Source organism: Xyrauchen texanus, chromosome 18 (assembly GCF_025860055.1).
Source record: "Xyrauchen texanus isolate HMW12.3.18 chromosome 18, RBS_HiC_50CHRs, whole genome shotgun sequence".
Lineage (NCBI taxonomy): Eukaryota > Metazoa > Chordata > Actinopteri > Cypriniformes > Catostomidae > Xyrauchen > Xyrauchen texanus.
The window spans coordinates 5,119,774-5,135,975 of record NC_068293.1 but is presented as its reverse complement, the minus strand read 5'-3'; the positions used below and the strand labels follow the sequence as shown (position 1 = coordinate 5,135,975).

The following is a 16,202-nucleotide window of genomic DNA, read 5'->3' as shown; positions in this document are numbered from 1 at the left end:
AACTAGAAGTGCAGACATTCCCAATAAGAGTCCCAGATGTATTTCAGGCTTGTTTATAAATAAAAGTCCCAAAATCTTGTACCAAATCTTTTATTTTTATAGTGGTTATTATTGGAATTTTGACAGTAAAGAGGTTCAAAATGACACCAGGGTGAGTAAATGTCAAAAAAAAATATTTTTGGGGTGGACTACTCCTTGAATTATGGTGTCTACTCAAATCATAATTAGAATGCAGGCATGTTATGTTACATAGAACACAAATCTGAATCGGAGGGGACCTCCATCACAAGCAGAGCTTTATACTTCCAACATTGTCTTAAACAAACGGCAACATTAAAAAAAGACCAATACAGTCACTGATATATGGTATATCACTAATGTAAATGTGGGACCAGCGAGATGGGACATTGATGTGTGTGATACCTGATGAAGCTTGCAGTAGTACCACCAGTCCTGTGGGTCTGTCTTCAGTGGATGGACCACTCTGGCCACAAATCACACAGTCATACAGAATCTCAGAGTCCAGAGGTTCAGCCGAGCCCACATCCATCACTGCATCTGCTTCAGGTGACTCTATTAAACACAAACATCAATAAAATGAATAAGCATTAGAGCACACACATTCTGCCTTCTAATCACCAACTGCAACACTGCTTTAGATTATAAAACAATCACCTCTGGAGAACAAACAAAAAAAGCTATGTTTAAAGACCTATTGAGCTGTCTACCAGCGTTTTAAGGCATCGCTGATTCACTGCTGATATCAGGGCTGTTCCAAGATGTAGGCAGCAAAATGTTGCTGCAAGACATCTTGTTTCACCAATAAAAAAAATATTAATACTTACATTTCATTTAATAATAAAGTACATAAAAAAATTATTAAATCCAAACTATGCTACCTATTATGTGTGTAAAGTGCATCGTAATGCTCTTAAGTGAATCACAAAACCAGCAACATGCTAACGTCAGACTTTATACAGTGCAACAGTGCCCACCCACTTTTATTTTTAGCTGTCTTTGTTTCCGAAATATATTTACACTTCAATTTTTTCTCATAGGGATTTCATAAAATTAAATGTGTTTACAGTATGTTTAAGTTTAGTGCAAATTATTCAGATATATACAACAAATATTTAAGCAGTTAGAGAGTGTAGGAGACTGGCTCGATTGAATCATTCACAGTGCTAAATGGGAGTGGATGGTCACGGCAGAGCTCTTATGGCGCACTTTGTTTGCGGTGACTGATTGGTGGATCTTTCTCTTTAGGTTCTCAGGCAGTGTAGTACTTAACAAGAATAAATTTTATTCTTATTGACTTAGTTGAAATCATTCAAACTGATGGCATTAGTCACAAAACGTCTGTCTAGATGGAGGCGTTTGAGTGCACGCACCCCAGAGTTGAAGGACTTTGTCAGTTGGGTCTTTTCTTTATATTTTTTTTTAAGCGTCTCACCGCATAAACATTATATATGTACATACAACTGTAATTTAAAAAGTACAGTGTGGTAGCGCCTGTTTTATGAAGCTTGAGTCTGTGGTACTATGGAATCTGTATAGGTTACCGTGCAACACTAAACTAACATTGAACAGTCTATTAAAGCATTTCTTTTCATGTTTTACTTTTTACTTATTATTTGAGAATATGAACTGGCTAAATGTTGAGATTTTTTATTTATTTTATGCCAAAAAATTACAGCCAGATAAGGGTTGGGGGGGGGAGTGGTGTTGATGGGTTTTCGAGTGGGGCGTAAATCGCTAAACTGGATCACCCAACATTAAAGCCCAGGGCCCACTCCCTCCCAGGCATTCAAGGGCCCAGTCGGTAATCCATCCCTGGCTACAACACTGCGCTGACTGGTTTAAATAGATTTTTTGCTCCCTCTTGTGGATGTAGGAGACAACTTCGATATAAAATGCAGATGTCTTGTAGATTTCACCACTTCCTGAAGCAATATTGACTGTCCTAATTGACTGCCTTGAAGTTTATGAAACTCCACTACCAAATCTGTACAAAAACGTACCATGGTGCTACCATGATTTTTGGACATGTAAATTTACTACAAAGAGTACCATGTTGCCAAGTAACAAGTGACTTTACAGTACAATGTAAACACCATGGTACATGATTACGTCAATCAGTCAGTGATCTGATATCATCACTATACCATGGAACTGCCACAGATCTTTATTGTTTTTATAAAAGGTCTGGTATTTTCCTTTACCACAAAAAAAAACCCCAGAGAGAAACCATTCATGAGTGCCTGAGAGGAAGAACAGTGTAAAAAGTCCATTACTGAACATGAATTATAAGTGCAGCCGATTAGCAAAACTGAATTAGTTATAGAACATGGGTCTAAATTACTTGTTTGTCCTCTCCTGGTTAAATGAACAAACAGTTAATGGAGGTTTGAGCTGTCATGCACTTACAGCAGTAACAACAGTGCTAATATATTGTGAACCCTACCAAACACATATGCTATGTGCAGAGGGAACAGGAAATTCTGTTGTCTCTGAAGGGCAGTATCTACTGTATATTCAAACAAAGCTCATGTGCCTAATAACATTGATTACATCACAATATGTTACAACATAAGGGGCTATAAGGGAGATCTGTCAGTAATTGCAAATATTTGAACGAAAGACTTCCGACAAGTGAAATTCGATTGCACACACACTTCTTTAGAAGGGAGAGAAGGCAATACATGATAAAGCAGTAAGTTCAATTTCAGTGCAAATAAAGGGTCTGTAAATGTCAGTGTGTTTTGATTGATTTATTGCTTATGGTGCAAAGAGAGAGGGAGACTATGGGGAAATGAGACATTTGTGTTAAAGTTAATGTGACAGTGTATGCCTAAGGCGCTCTGTCAAGAATTGTTGCCCTACACACACACACACCCGTCCTTTAACCAAACTCAACAATATGTGGTACTAGATCAACTACGTCTCATTTTTGTAAAAATAATAAAAAAATAAATACAAAAAAATCCTCATTTAGCATATAAACACACAAGCTTGCCGTAGGTTCACCATTCAAATTCAACTCAAGGAAGATCTTCCGGTCGGCAGATCGTTTAAGCACTTTATCATCACATATCACACAATATTAATGAACCCGACAAACAGAATATCATCAAAAAGCAAATAACAGCACCACATTCAGATTAATGAACAAGAGGCATTTCTATAGCAATAAACGCAGGTTCTACACATTTATGATAATAACTGATTATCCTACGCATTATTAAATTTAGGATTATGAAATCTGTTACCGTGGCAATCAATTTACTGCTGGTCTCAACATAAATGTCTTCGAATTTTATAACACTTGACAATTTGATGTCATTATAGGATTCATATTATTTTGAGCAGTACAACAGAAAGATACTACATTACTTTCCTTTTTTTATATCCAGAATAATTCTACACCAATATATTGGCCAGGATCAATAATCTGCAGATATTTTGCATAAATAACTGTGCCTGATCAACAGACTAACAAAACAGGTCATTCCACCTAATGTCTGGTTCAAAATCTACAGACAGCTTTTTTAATGGATAGTGCACATTTTCTGTTTTCAAAAAATTCTAGTGAATTGTGAGAAAATAATGTGTAAAACAAGTTTATTTCAAGAAATTTTGCGAACAACAATTTAGCTATCATTACATCAGTTCCAATCAATTGAATTTGCCACAGGTGGACTCCAATCAGTGTAGAAATATCTTAATGATGATCCTGAGAAATGGGATGACCTTGAGCTAAATGTCAAGTGTCACAGCAAAGGGTCTCAATACTAATGTCAATGTGATGGTTTTTTTTCTTTTTAATAAATTTGCTACATTTTTGCTTCGTCATTATGGGGTAGATTAATGTGAAAAATATCCAGTTAAAACAAAGATGTTGGCTAAAGTAAATCCATTAAGAATGTCAACGTCTAAAATATCCTACATTTATTTCAATTTCGGATAAAAAGTGCCCTCGCACTCCCACGTCTCACCCACACTCTCGCACACACACACACACACACACACACACACTCAAGTCACGAACAACAACAACAATGTCGAAAAGCAGCGCATCCTCCGTTGCTAATTCGAAACATCACTTTAGAACTAGCAACGAAGGCTTGAGCTGTATCAAAGCTAGATTCACTTAATCAATACATCTGTAGGATGGACTCGTGACTCGAGTATGTGTGTGTATGTGCGCGAGTATGTGTGTGTGAGAGAGAGAGTGTATAAGTGTGGATGAGACGAGGGAGCGTGAGGGCTCTTTTTAACCAAATAAGGGAAAAGCGATCTCTCTCTTTCTTTCTTTCAATCCGTCAAAAACAAACTCCCGCGCACACGCGCTACCTTATTACTCCAGTAAGTCCAGCTATCCTCCATTGCTAGTTCTAAAGTGACATTTTTGAACTAGCAACAAAGGCCCGGACTGTATTAAAGCAAGATGCTGAATCCGTGGTGGAAGAAAGCAGTTCCACTCACAAGAGTGTTTCAGGGACGAAAATCTGAAAAATGACTTCATATAAAACCCCAAATGATGTCTTGGAGTGGTAACCATGGTATAAGCTAAATAATTATTCCTCACACACACACACACACACACACACACACACACACACACACACACACACACACACACACACACACACTCTACCGGTCAAATGTTTTGAAAAACTTATTCTTCATTATAATTTTTTTCTTCACATTTTAGAATAATAGTAAAGTCATCAAAACTATGGAATAACATAAATGGAACTATGGGAATTATGTTGTGACCAAACAAAATCCAAAATAAATCAAAACTGTGTTATATTTTAGCATCTTCATAGTATTCACCCTTTGCCTAGAATTTGCAGACATGAACTCTTGACATTTTCTCAAGCAACTTCTCGAACAGTACTTAAGGTGTTCCCATCTATGTCGAGCACTTATTGGATGTTTTTCTTTATTATTTGGCCAAGTCATCAATTTCAAAATCTTTTTTGTTTCATTAAATTTTAATTTTATAATGAAATTAATGAATATGGTGGCACAATTATATTTTTGTCTACAAAACTAATTTCTAACATTTAAGGATACATATTCAGATCAAAAGATTTTTACGATAACGAGAAACATTTCAGTCAAGTGTTTCAAAACTTTTGACCAGTAGTGTGTATTCACACATATATATGATTTTTTAGGGATACAATTTCTATATAATCGCAAACCAAACAAATCATAAACAATATCAAAGCAAAACTCGATATTTCTGAATTAGACATTTTTATTTATTTTTGTCAATGTGATAAATTAAATGTCCCGTCAAACATCATAATCTCTCTACTGGAGGGACGGTCTGATTTTTTGATTGGCATATCAACAAACATTTTTTCCTGCAGTTAGACCTCCAATGCTGCACTGACAGGCATAAGTTTGAGCACAGATGCTTTGAATGTTCAGCCAATTTCTCTCATTAGAATTTCAGTGCAAAAATACACGTGCCACAGTGACCTTTGCTAGCAATTTGGAAAACAGATGGAGCCTGTAGAGCAGAGCTCAAGAAAGTGTTTTATACTGACACAAACACATCTATAAAACAGACACATTCAATGTCAGCAAGGACATCAGACATGACTGTCTGAAGGCGATCTTTCAAACCAAATATTAACGTCACTTGAGCATTCACTAGAAACTTCTGATGAGAAACAAAGACAAAACCTGTTTCTCCAAACAGATCAGGTAAGTTTCTTATTCAAATGTCATCTTTTTAAGCATAAAATGATCATCTATTCTAAATCGGCTTTTAAGTGTATTCAAGGTAGACATTATATCAGTATGTGCACTCCCTGGGAATTGAACCCATGACCTTGCTGCTGTTAGTGCCATGTTCTACCAGTTGAGAAACAGTAACTGAAATCCACAACTTAGATAAACGATTGCACTTTCAGGATTTATTTTAAAATCAAACTATTCCCATTTCACTTCCACAGACATCACAAATGCAACACATTCAGGCACTAAATACCAGTGGCACACCAATATTTATGTTATTCAAGTCAAAACCCTTATTGGCTGATCACCATTCAATACAGTCCCTTTACATGTTACAGCTACAAATTCAGCACAAACTGCATAAACATAGGCATCAACTCAAAACTTTGTCTAACAATTAGTCTGACTATCTATAGATGCACAGAAAGCCTGTTGCATAAAACAAGCTCACAGTTGTCTTTAGAAAGACAGTCTAATTGACATTGCATTGTGGGAAAAGTAAGACACTGAACAGCTTAAAAAAATGCTTCAAAATCAATTGTAATGAACAAATTTAGTGATTTTAACCCACTTAATAATAATAAAATAAGGAATTGTGTGTGGGCAACATGTAATGTAAACAAAAGTTAGCCTAGCGTGAGCTGTCTTATATTTCAGTCTTAAATTAGAACAAAGTTTTTATACAATTGAAAAAACATTTTAGACAACTAACTTGTAAGACTAGTCTAAACAGTTTTATGCAACGGTCCCTAGGAGATCTTGTAAAAATATCGCCTGCACCGGGCGGTCATGTGTAAATATATTCTTACGGTTTACAGTAGGGCTGTGTTAATGTTTCATCATTGCTCATGTGTAAAACACAGTGTCCGTGTGTTCTGTCTCTGTGTCCAGAGCACCAGTAGCACTCTAATCAACGCCAGCACACAGACCAGGACAATGCAGCCCCTGAGAATCACACACGCTCGTGCACGCACGCACACACTAACAAGACCTGAGGGAGCGAGCAGGGCAAGAGGAAGGCGAATGGAGTCACCTTCATTCAGAGAATGAGATTACAGCCCACAGCTCCAGCCTTCAAGGACTTCTGCAAGTTTACCACATCCTCTAATCTCAACCCCTCAGTGATAGTGTGCATGTGAGAATGCAGTAACAGGATGTCAAATGTAATTCACGTGAACTGTTAAGAGCATAAAACTGCCCAACAATTTAAACAAACCAAACTTTATTACAAATTATCCCGATTTTTTGAACTGCGATTATTTGAGATAACCATGATTATTGTGCACTTCAAAATCTAATTTCACAGTCAAAATAAGGGAATTTTACGGCAATATAAATAAAAACCAATTTTCTCTTAATTTCCGTTGTAATTGTATTATGTGAGCATTACAAATAAACTCTTCCCGTCTCACCGACTTACACCACGGACTGCACTCAGAGCAGATCCTAAAGAGGGCATGAATATTAGCTGTTTTTCAAGTGCCTTTTTAATAATAATAATATAATATTCAGGTTGGCTTGGTATCAAAAACAACAGTGTAATTGAGACTAGAGTTGACCAAAAACCTAGATAAATAATATTTAAATAATATTTATATAAACCATTTATATAATTGTGTTTTAAATACTACTTTACATGTCATTCTACCCCTGTGCAATCATTTCTAAGGTTTTAAAGCCTAAAGGAAATAATTTAAACATATTATATGATTGCAAGTTAGTAATACTTATTACAGTGTAATTTTTTTCTTAGTACTTGCTGCCATCTAGTGGAATGGACACTATTTGCAGAACAGAGCAAACAGAGCCTGAATCACAGGCTTTCAAAGACAGGATTAAATATATATATATATATATATATATACTGTATATACATTATATATAGTGACAAGGAGTAGGACATCACCAATAGGACGTGGCTCTGTGTGCGTTTATGTTGCTATGTTTCAGTTTTACGTTGGTGTCTCATTAAAGTCGTGTTGATTGTTTATTTGGTTCCTGCTTCCTTTCCCGAACCCGGTTAAAATACAATGTGTAAAAAAAATAAAAATAAAAAAAATATATAAATAAAAGGGGTGTAATGGTTCTCTGTACAAAAACGAACCATGCGGTTCCACACCACAGTTTGGAAAGTTTGCTCTGCGGTTCATCTCTAGTTTAATAATGCATCTTGATTAAACAGTTTGCCAAAGACAATAAAGCGGCAAATAGACATGCGCAGTTGTAACCTCCGCTAATGCACCTGTATGGCTCTATAAATGGACACCCTCCCTGTGTTTCACATGGGTCAACTTTCTACACTGTTTATATGTTAACTCACTGTTCTGCATGCATTAAAAAGTCTCCTGTCTGGAAACTTTTTCTTTTTGCAGTCAATTACAACAGTTATAGTCAAAATAACATTAACAAAACAGAAACTGTTTGCAGGCATTAATCGACGTGAGTGCCGTATATGAGTAATACATCGATATTTAATTAGCAATTTATACTGACATCACTCGAGGATATATAGTGTGCGATTCACTGCCAAAGTTAAGTTGCCCTTACTCGGTTGATGAAGATGTGGGATTTTCGCATATGATTAAAATACTCCAGTCGTGTTACGACATCCATTCACATATTAATTTTAATAACAAGTTTATTTCTCCTATAGTGATTTACAGATTTCAACATTGAATATACACTGAGATGGACATGCACTTTATGTCGATGCATGTAGTGTAATAATGTAGGTATTAAAACGTTTTATTAATTAGAGAAATTATTTATTTTATTTTGTTAAGGACCCTAATGAAAATGAACCATGGTTTTAATACAGTAATATTGTAGTAGCCATGACTGAAGTAACCACAACTGCTGTCACCATTGTTTTATTGGCATAAATCATAGTTTTTATACAATTAACCAATTTTTTACAACAGTAAATCTGTAGTTTCCATATAGTAACCTTGATTTAACTATAGCATTGTAACCATGACAGTAACCATGTTCATTTTGTGGTTACAATGATTTTACTACAAATAAAATGTTTAAACTATGGTTACTGTAGTAAAACAGCGTGTCATCTGTGTCATTGTCCCCCCCATACAATTAAATCACATTAAATTAACATTTTAAATAGTCAGCCTTATTTTAAATGTACATTTCTGGCCCCGCCCTGCCAACTCTGATTTTTAATCATATTTCAGGTAATCTATCCTTCCCTTTGACCCAAAGAGTTATTATTTATTTATTTTCAGAAATTGCTAGCTTTTAAGGACTTTTTACAGTAGTTTTTTCCCTTAAAGCAGTGGTTCTCAACTGGTTTTGCTTCGGGGGGCAGGTTTTACACAAGTGGCGACCCACCGTAGTACAAAACATAGCCTGTGTTTAATGTATCCTGGGTCACATTTTGTTTTGTCTTGGATAATTGTGTTAATGGTTAAAGTCTAAGGGCATGTATTAAGTGACATTATTGTGTTGTTGATGACAACAACATCCTTTTAAAAAAAAGTCGAGCCTATTTTATGTGCCTACTATTTATATAAGACTTTTACATTTATTGTCCATTTCATTTCCTAATAACATCATTCAAACAGAACATGTACAACACAGGAGGAAAACTTTGTCCAGGTCCAGACTTTAAAGCCTTAATGTACTTGCCCTTATGTTTACAGTGCAATGACATATACCTGTAATCACAGGTAAGACCATGGATGGCTCCTTATTACCATGGATAGGTCAGTGTAACTAGTCTTTCAAAAAATAATAATAATAATAAATTACAGTATTTATGAAAAAATTGCTGAAACATTAACTACAAATGCCACTGTTGTGATATAAATGAGAATAGATTTATGAAACTATCAAATTTAGTTAAATAATTGCTAGCTAAGAAACACACACAGCCTGCAAGCATGAAACCACAGCACTTATGAAACATGCAGAACAAGAGACGCAGACATGTAGACACAGGGTTAAAAACATACTGAGGAAATATAGTGCAAGCAAATCCCTGCTGTATTTTTACATCAGAAATATGCAGAAAATCAGTCATATAAACATCAATCTGATCATCTAAATATCTTATTGGACTCCTAGAGAGACTGCTCAGATGTTTGTGATAAAGGTCAGTTCATTCTCATGCTCACCAACATCCATGGCCGTCTCCATGAAGCTCTTCTGCCTGGAGGCAAACTCCGCCAGTAGCTTCTGCTGTCTCTCTCTCGCCCGCTGACGCCTGCAGCAAACAACCAATGATGAGAGGCAAATCTGAGTAATGATCAGTGGATTATGAAATACATCCATTTTCAAAGGCTCTGAAGATGGTATAGAATGAGATGTTGACAGGGGCATGTGAGAAGTCTAATGGAAATGCAAATTAATTAGGGATGCACTGATGATGCAATTCTGGTTGATACGGATTACAAGCTAATTATTCAAATTGTATGTTATCTTCTATCAAATGTTATATGATAGCCAACATCCAATATCAGTTGATATCAATAATTCATATAAAAAGAAAAAAGGTTCAAATCCAAGAAAGGGTGCAGCAACGATTATAACTAAAATGTATACATTTTAAAATGTAAGTAAACCCTCAAATTTATAATGTAAAAATTATTATAATTGTTTTGTTTTGCTTGGGGAGAACAGACAGGAAACGTTGGCAAAAGGCCTGTCGTTATTATTAAATAATCATTGTGATCATACAATATACGCATAGCACTCTAAATGAGCTCCATCATGGAGAGCGCATGACGATGAACTTCTGAAGCACTCTGATGCACGCACGGTCTACGGTGGCTCGTGAGGATTTTGATAGTGAACGCAAAGTGGTGTTGTTCCACTGTAATTTAACAAAAGTGTCATGACAAATGTTTTTGGTCATTGTGGGTTCATATACACCGTGTTATTGACACACAGTGACAGAGGAGACGATGCCAATGAAAGCCCTAAAACAGACGATTAATTGTCATAATCGCAATAATTTGTTTGACAATTACTTGCCAGTCAAATTTCATAACCGTAGAAGCCATACTTGTAACTGTCTGGAAACCCAAAAAATGAGGTGCATACACACTGCACCGCACAAATTCATGTACCCATTTAAAGACCTGGCAACCCTGATCAGGTAAGAGCAGTTGTGTAATTGTCTTTCTCCTTTGTTATTTAGACAGGAGGAAAACAGACACTTAATAAGGGGACATGGACTAATACAGGGACTAAAGACATGCTTCGAGAGTTTCAGCTGACAATGCCAACACCAGCAGACCGTTAACGCCGTTGCCATGGTAACCACCAGCCACAATGTGCATGAGAGTACTGTGGATTTCCAAGAGGTATCTGTCCAATAATCGGAAATGCTAATGCATGGTTTATTGATCATTCCACCACAATTACAGAGCAAAAGAGACTAAAAGACAGCGACTGTAAAACAGCTCATGAACGGGATGAAAGCTTTTCATAGCGGTGTAGTGCGGAGTGCAGCGGTGCGGAGTCAAGCGGTGCGGAGTGCAGCGGTGCGGAGTGCAGCGGTGCGGAGTTAAGGGGTGCGTTCACGTTAAGTTTTTATCTAGTTTGAGAAATACATACTGGAAAGTTATTAAACACTGGCCCCATAATTATGAACAAAATAAAAGGGAAAAAAATAAAAAAAAATCACTAGTTGGTTTCTTTAAATGTCAGTCAGATATTCTGTCAGTCATACATGTCATGTAGTTTTATAACTGCTCTTAAAAATATTTTATTGCAGGAGGTGCATACACACCTCTCCTCCTTGTTCATGCTCTTGTCTCCAGGACTGGTCATCTTGGGTGGTATGGGTGGACACACCTTCCCACAGATCTCCTGCAGACATCTCTTGCTGTGTCGGCTGCGGGACGCGGCTTTGGCCAGGATTCTTTCGATGGCGGTAATGCCGTCTCCATGCTCGTGCCGGCCCGGATCCACCTCGGCCAGCCAGCTCAGGGACAGAGAGTTCTGCTTGGCAGACAATTTCTGGTGGAGCTTCACCAGGAGAGACAGCATGCTCTCACGGATCTCAAGGATTTCAGTGACCAGCTGTGGCGGTGAGCCCGGTGGCAGACAGCGAGAGGATGAGGATTTGGGCCGCACTGCTTGGCTGGCCTCATGGTTACTGCGGTTTATGATCTCCTGGAATTTCCTCCTGCGCTCTGCCACCAGACTGAACACCTGAGCTTCACGCAGATTCTGAGGAGACATCAGAGAAACAGAATAAGCAGGTAGAATGGCAAACAGGCCTAAAGCAGCAATTATGTGGCCAAGAACACCCAATGGCTCATTGTAAGGTTCATTAGATTTGGTTGGTCACAGCCCCACCAGTGGTGAATTTTTGGAAAATGTATTCAAAAGATCATGGATGGATTAGTCTCAGCCTTTAACAGCATATCCATAGACCATCCATAGTCCATTCACTGACGGTCTGGTGTGTCAGTAGCAAAATATAAAAAAAAAATTGGTGACTTGAATGAGAATTGGACAGAAGACTTGGACCTAACATTTGATTTATATATTATTTTATAAGAAGATTAAAAAAAAAAAAAAATGGTAAGAGAAACAGTTCAAAATGGAAAAAGACGTAGAGTGAATACAAATCTGCCAGATTTCAGTTGTGATTAATTATTTGCTTTGGCTAGTAAATACCATTTAAAAAGTCATGTTTGATAATTAACAACCTTTATTCTGACCCACTATCAGAAACGCTCAGTTTTGGTGCTACCTCTCGTTTAAGACTTGACAGTAAACAGCCAATGTTCTGATTGGCTCTCAGCTCTTGATTGACCTGCTCTCTCTGTCATCTCACTGCTCACCGCTACTGGGCGGGGCTATGGAAATGATAAGTTAAAGTAGGCACTGATGTGTTTTGGTGGAGGCGGTCAGATTTAAATGTCTACCATCACAATGTGGAGGAGGTAGAGAACAAGTCGTTTTGGACGCTCTGTTTCGACAAATGCACTTTTTGCTGTGAGGAAGTTTTGAGTTCTGAAACAAAGTATGTTTTTACAGAACAATGAACTATTATGTTAAAAGATTAAGGATGTTATTCCTCATGTCATGACCACTTTCATACAGATTACAAAAGTAAAATTGTAAGAATGAGCTATAAGACCCTCGCTATTGTGTTCGTGAGATATTCAAATCAAAGACTTGCAAGTTGCATCCCTTATAAAGCAATAAAGATGGTTCAAGTCGAGTTGTAAGAAAGGTATATGCTTCACTTATGCCCCTCGCTGATGTGCAGTAAGTGACAATTAAAGAAAATATGTTGCGAGTCTAACAGCTGACCACATCGAATCTAAATTTAGGAATCAACATTTTTCAAAGGCTAAACTTTTTTCTCCAGAGCTCCACATCCCTACACATTTGTGGAATATTCCTTGCATTAAGCCACCAAAACAAAAAAATAAATACAATTAATTTAAATAATGCTGGCCGGTAAGAATTATATACGGATGGTAAAGTTTAATAAAAATGATAAATGATTCATTGTTTTATAGAGACTGAGAAAATGAGAACGTAAGCAAAAACAATGTGGACGAGAAGCGTGGCTTCAGTCCCTTTATCCATCTTCAAAAAAATGGTAAAGTCGAAAGTGTGGAAATATTTTAAGACAGTGACCACTTGATTTCATTTTTATCTTAAAATATACATTTATTTCATTTTTATGTTCCTTTGATTTTTATTTGTGTACTTAAATGTCATTAGGGATGTACATGTTAGAAATTATTTGGTTAACCGTTCATCTTGTCTGTATTCAAATACCAAAATCACTTTTCAAATATTCTACAAGTGTAATAGAGGTCTTCAACTCGATCCAAGCCCGATGGGACCTGACAAACCTTCAATTTTGGGAATGGTTCAGATAATTTCTGAAGTATAGGGCAAGTTAACAAGTTTCAGCGAATGTTAAACAGTACGCCAATGTTTTCCCTTTTTTGCTCTGGCGTGCAGACAATAAATCCACAAGTTAAATGCCAAACCATTTAAAATTTAAAGCATCCCAAAGAGGCCAATAAACAGCAGCAGTGTAACTTCACACATAACAATTAGACCGATAGATCGGTGTTAGAGATTAATCGGTGCCGATAATTGGTTTTTGGGACTATCAGTTATCAGCAAAAATAATTGGTGATGGTTGCGATAGCTTTTTTAAATCATTATTCCTCCATATTCCTCTGTGGCCGGCGCTAAGGGAGACCACCGCTAGAACAGCTTAATTCTACAATATAACAGTGACCTATAGAGGTAAAATAAAAACAATCACTGACTGACAATATTCATGTATCCAGAATATACGTGCAAAACCCTTAATCTGGTGTTTACACAGGCTATAAAAAGATTAATTTAGTAAATATATAAAGCACTGTAATGGAGCCTCTAATGAAGTCTCTATCATTTCAAATTAAGAGTCCCAGGTGATTTTGGGACTTGTTTATATTTAAAAGTGCATTATACACCAAATCTTTTTTTATTTTTCTGGTTATAATTGGGATTTTGGTTGCAGAATCAGGGTTTTTCCTGCCTCAAAATGAGGCACAGAAAATGACCGCACAGAAAATGACAGTTTTGGAGTTTGTGTTTATTTACATGTCATGCTCCCATTTTATATGAACTTTAAGGAAAAAATAAAGATATATCGCCAAGCTGTGATCTGTGTTTCTATCAGACACTCGAGCTGCATCACTCCTCTCGTCTCGCGTGTCATCATTATAGTTTTATATAATCTCAAGTTACGTTAAACATATCAAGCGACTATTCGCCAACAGATTTTTGTATTATTAATTGCAGAGATTTGCAGTTACAAATGACAATCCACTGAGTGCAACACTTGTTAGTGTTTTCCATGAAGAGAAAAAAAACACCCACCAGAGTTTTGTAGACAGCTGGAGGCGGCACAAAATTTCATGGAGGCGACCGCCTAGTAATTCTCTTTGCAGGAAAAACCCTGAGAATAAACTGCATCTGTGATTTTATTCATTTTGGACTCTTGTAGCTTCTAGGTCTTTACCTATCATAGTAAGGAAATACGATTTTTTTATATTAAAACAATTGTGATTAATCGGTTATCGACCTTTTCCACCATTTTAGTTATCTGTATCTGCAAAGCCCACAATCAGTCGACCTCTACTAACAAAACGTGTTTGCTGCTTCACGAAAATAAAAACCTGTTCGGGTGGAGCACACACCAGGTTAAGCACTTAAAAAGTGTTTTCCGCGAGTTAAGAACACCAGGCAAGGGCAGTTTGATTATTTTTGCTTGACTTCAATGTGAGTGATTTTATCATTTGAAGATCTATATATTGTGCTTTAAGCTCATAGCTCACTGAGGACTTTATTCCCAACTATTTTGAGTAGTGTTTGACACAATAAACCTTTGTGCCATTTGCGAACCCTTGCGGTTAACCGAATATTACAAACGGCTACCGTGCACATCCCTACAGTTCAAAAAGTTTCATAAATGTTCAAGGATATTTTCTTCTAATTAAGCCTACATTCTGTGTGATAAAACAATAAAACATTAAGAACAACAATAAAGTTAATTTACCTTTTTACTTTTTTGTAATGGATTTCTTTATTGTGATTCCCTATAATGTGGTAAAAGCCTCAGCAATTATCAAAATCTGAAAATTTGATACCGGCACATGTCTAAGGTAATGACAATACTCCACAAGCCTCCAGGGATGAATAGAGACAAAAGCCACCGTTGTAGGCAACGTTACAATGAATCCGAACTCCTCAAAAGTTCTGGTACCAATGTAATAAAAGGACGATTCCTTCAGCCGTATGAAGAACTAACCATTATTGAATGTGTCAGCTGTCTACTTAGTAAATAATTTGCATGCTGAACTCATTGAAGCAAATAAATATTTCATGAAGAGCACTGAAGCATTCTGGCTGCTGAACTCAACACTCATATCAACATATATCACTACACCACACACACTCAAACACATGCTTTTATCTCTGGACTAGACTGAAATGTCGTAATGTGATCGGACATGTTGTAAGCACATGTACTTTACACACATAACAAGACATGATAAACACAACAAACCAAACAGGAAGAGAGAACTGGACAAATAACAGACAAAAACATTCATACATTAGGGTTGGGCAGCAAGATGCTGTACACCATGCAACAGTGGAATGTGTCAACCAGTGGAAATTCTTTTATTTGTATTTCTACAAAGCCCCTTAGAGGACAGGGAGGATTTTTTTATTCCCCCCCCACAAAAACAGTTTTATGTTCCCTCGCAATTATTTTGGGTTCCCCTGCAATAGATGTATCCATCCCTTATGGACATTTTCCATGGATTTACTACAGTAACTACAGCTTAACCATGATATGTGCAGGAAAATCATTGTAATAATACTGGAAAAGTCAAAAAAGAAAAATATCCTTGGGAGAAACCAGGCCCAGCTGGGAGAGCCCGTTCCCATCT

The 16,202-nt window shown here is 36.8% G+C and overlaps 1 protein-coding gene across 4 annotated transcripts in view; it reads right to left on the bottom strand.

Moving 5' to 3' along the window:
- ubr3 (ubiquitin protein ligase E3 component n-recognin 3) overlaps positions 1 to 16,202 on the bottom strand; it is a 102,650-nt gene that overhangs the window by 42,913 nt on the left and 43,535 nt on the right. For all 4 annotated transcript variants that reach the window (XM_052148450.1, XM_052148452.1, XM_052148451.1 and 1 more), the window contains 3 exons: positions 11,507 to 11,949; positions 9,888 to 9,976; positions 424 to 573 (listed from right to left, as the gene is read on the bottom strand). In XM_052148450.1, the coding sequence (XP_052004410.1) occupies positions 424 to 573; positions 9,888 to 9,976; positions 11,507 to 11,949 (682 nt within the window). The remainder of the gene's footprint in view (positions 1 to 423; positions 574 to 9,887; positions 9,977 to 11,506; positions 11,950 to 16,202) is intronic.